Source organism: Cyprinodon variegatus, unplaced genomic scaffold (assembly GCF_000732505.1).
Source record: "Cyprinodon variegatus isolate N-32 unplaced genomic scaffold, C_variegatus-1.0 Scaffold0, whole genome shotgun sequence".
In the NCBI taxonomy this organism is placed as follows: domain Eukaryota; kingdom Metazoa; phylum Chordata; class Actinopteri; order Cyprinodontiformes; family Cyprinodontidae; genus Cyprinodon; species Cyprinodon variegatus.
Window position 1 is genome coordinate 1,360,084 of NW_015150453.1, and position 1,638 is coordinate 1,361,721.

The 1,638-nt window shown below is 40.8% G+C and overlaps 1 protein-coding gene across 1 annotated transcript in view; it reads right to left on the reverse strand.

The window, feature by feature from the left end:
* Nucleotides 1–255: 255 nt before the first annotated feature.
* The window catches only part of LOC107101004 (N-acetylglucosamine-1-phosphodiester alpha-N-acetylglucosaminidase-like), a 17,928-nt gene continuing 16,545 nt past the window's right edge, over nt 256–1,638 (reverse strand). Inside the window, exon 8 of the mRNA XM_015400126.1 lies at nt 256–1,394. Within this exon, the coding sequence (XP_015255612.1) occupies nt 1,154–1,394 (241 nt within the window). The 3' untranslated portion in view covers nt 256–1,153. The remainder of the gene's footprint in view (nt 1,395–1,638) is intronic.

The window sequence follows — 1,638 nt, forward strand, 5'->3', positions numbered from 1 at the left end:
TAAAAATGGCGCGCCCTGACACCCAATCAAGAAGGACGACCACACAGACAGCCGGAAAGGCATACCAAGGACCAATCACAGCTGCTTTTTGGATGCGCACTTCCGCTTGCGGTCTGCACGGGTTTGCGACGGTCTGACGCGTAGTCAGGATTTCTTTGAGGTGCGAAACGACAGTTGCAGAACCTCTGCGCGGGGGGCGTGGTCACGCATAGAGACAGATTTGACGGTTGCAGAGGCTATAATTAAGAAGCATAAATTGGCCTTTATTGTCTCAAAATGACCAAGTATATAAAAGACAAACAGAATAAAAAACTAATTTCACTTCACTTCATTGTGACTATAATCATATTTTCCTCCAACATGATTGTTTGTTTTGAATATTATTGTCGTTTTGATAAAGTTTATCTGATCAAACAGAAGGAAGTTGAACATTCAAACTTAGAAAAGATCCGTATCACAAAACTATCTCAGCAGTAGTCCTTTTAATCTTGAAAATATTTAATTATTTCCAATCTATAAACGTAGCCCAAACTTTGGAAGAATTATGTTTTTTTTTGCTTCTTGGAAGAACAATATATTTTAAATTCAAAGATTATAAATCCATTGAGCTCCTGACTTCACCAACAGAAAAACAATCAGGAATTACTATAAAAACAAACTGCTGGTACGTTTCGGAAAGTACTTAAGACACTTGAAACACCGTTTTTAAGGCCTGTAAACATCCCACTCCTAGTAAAAAAACAACAAATATATTAATATTTATAATTCCTGTTGTGTGTGAGAGTCTGTAATGTTTTTTTTGGTTTTTGGCTCAGAAAAATGAGGGAAAAGGTCACAGCTCACAGTCAGACGTTTGGGAACGTTATCCAAACCTGGAGATGAAACAGAGCCAAGAGTTGAAAAATAAAAATAAAGATTTTATCTCCACCTGTTAAACTTCATGTGGAAACGCCTCGACTGAAAACAAAAATCCAGCTTCAGAAAATCTGCCAAACACCTCAGGAAAACCCTGATGATATCTTTGATGAGAGCAACGAAGTGAAACTGTTAAGCTTCACTGATGAAGTTTGGTCTAAAGTGGTGACAGAGCATCCAGTATGTGTTTTTGTGCAGCAACAGGGCTCTCACTCCTCATCTTCTGTCCTCCAGGCTGCTACGACCTCTGAGTGAATATATCCTCCTGGGAATCAGAGTCCTCCAGTCCTAAACCTCCCGTCCCAGAGTTCCCAGTTTCAGCGGCGGCTCCATTGATGTCGCGTAGCGGAACGTAGGAATAATCCTGGCGCTCGGGGAAGCGGGACGCCACTGATCCTCGACACGTCTGGAGCAGGGGAACGAGCAGGGTGGCCAACAGCAGCGAGGTGAGGATGAGGGTGATGATCAACCATGTTTGCCTGAGGAGGGAGAGAGAGAGATGATCTGGGATTTTATTAGAATTCTCTAACAATATGCTGAAATGAATCAGAGACATTCAGGCATTTAATATTCAAATCAGTTAAAAAATACTTTATTGATCCTAAAGGAAAACTTTTATGTCGTAACTTTTCCAATGTTCCATCGAACGAGCAACAGAGGATGGTACATTATTAAATAAATAGGGATGCACGATATTGGGATTTTGGCCGATATCCGATATGC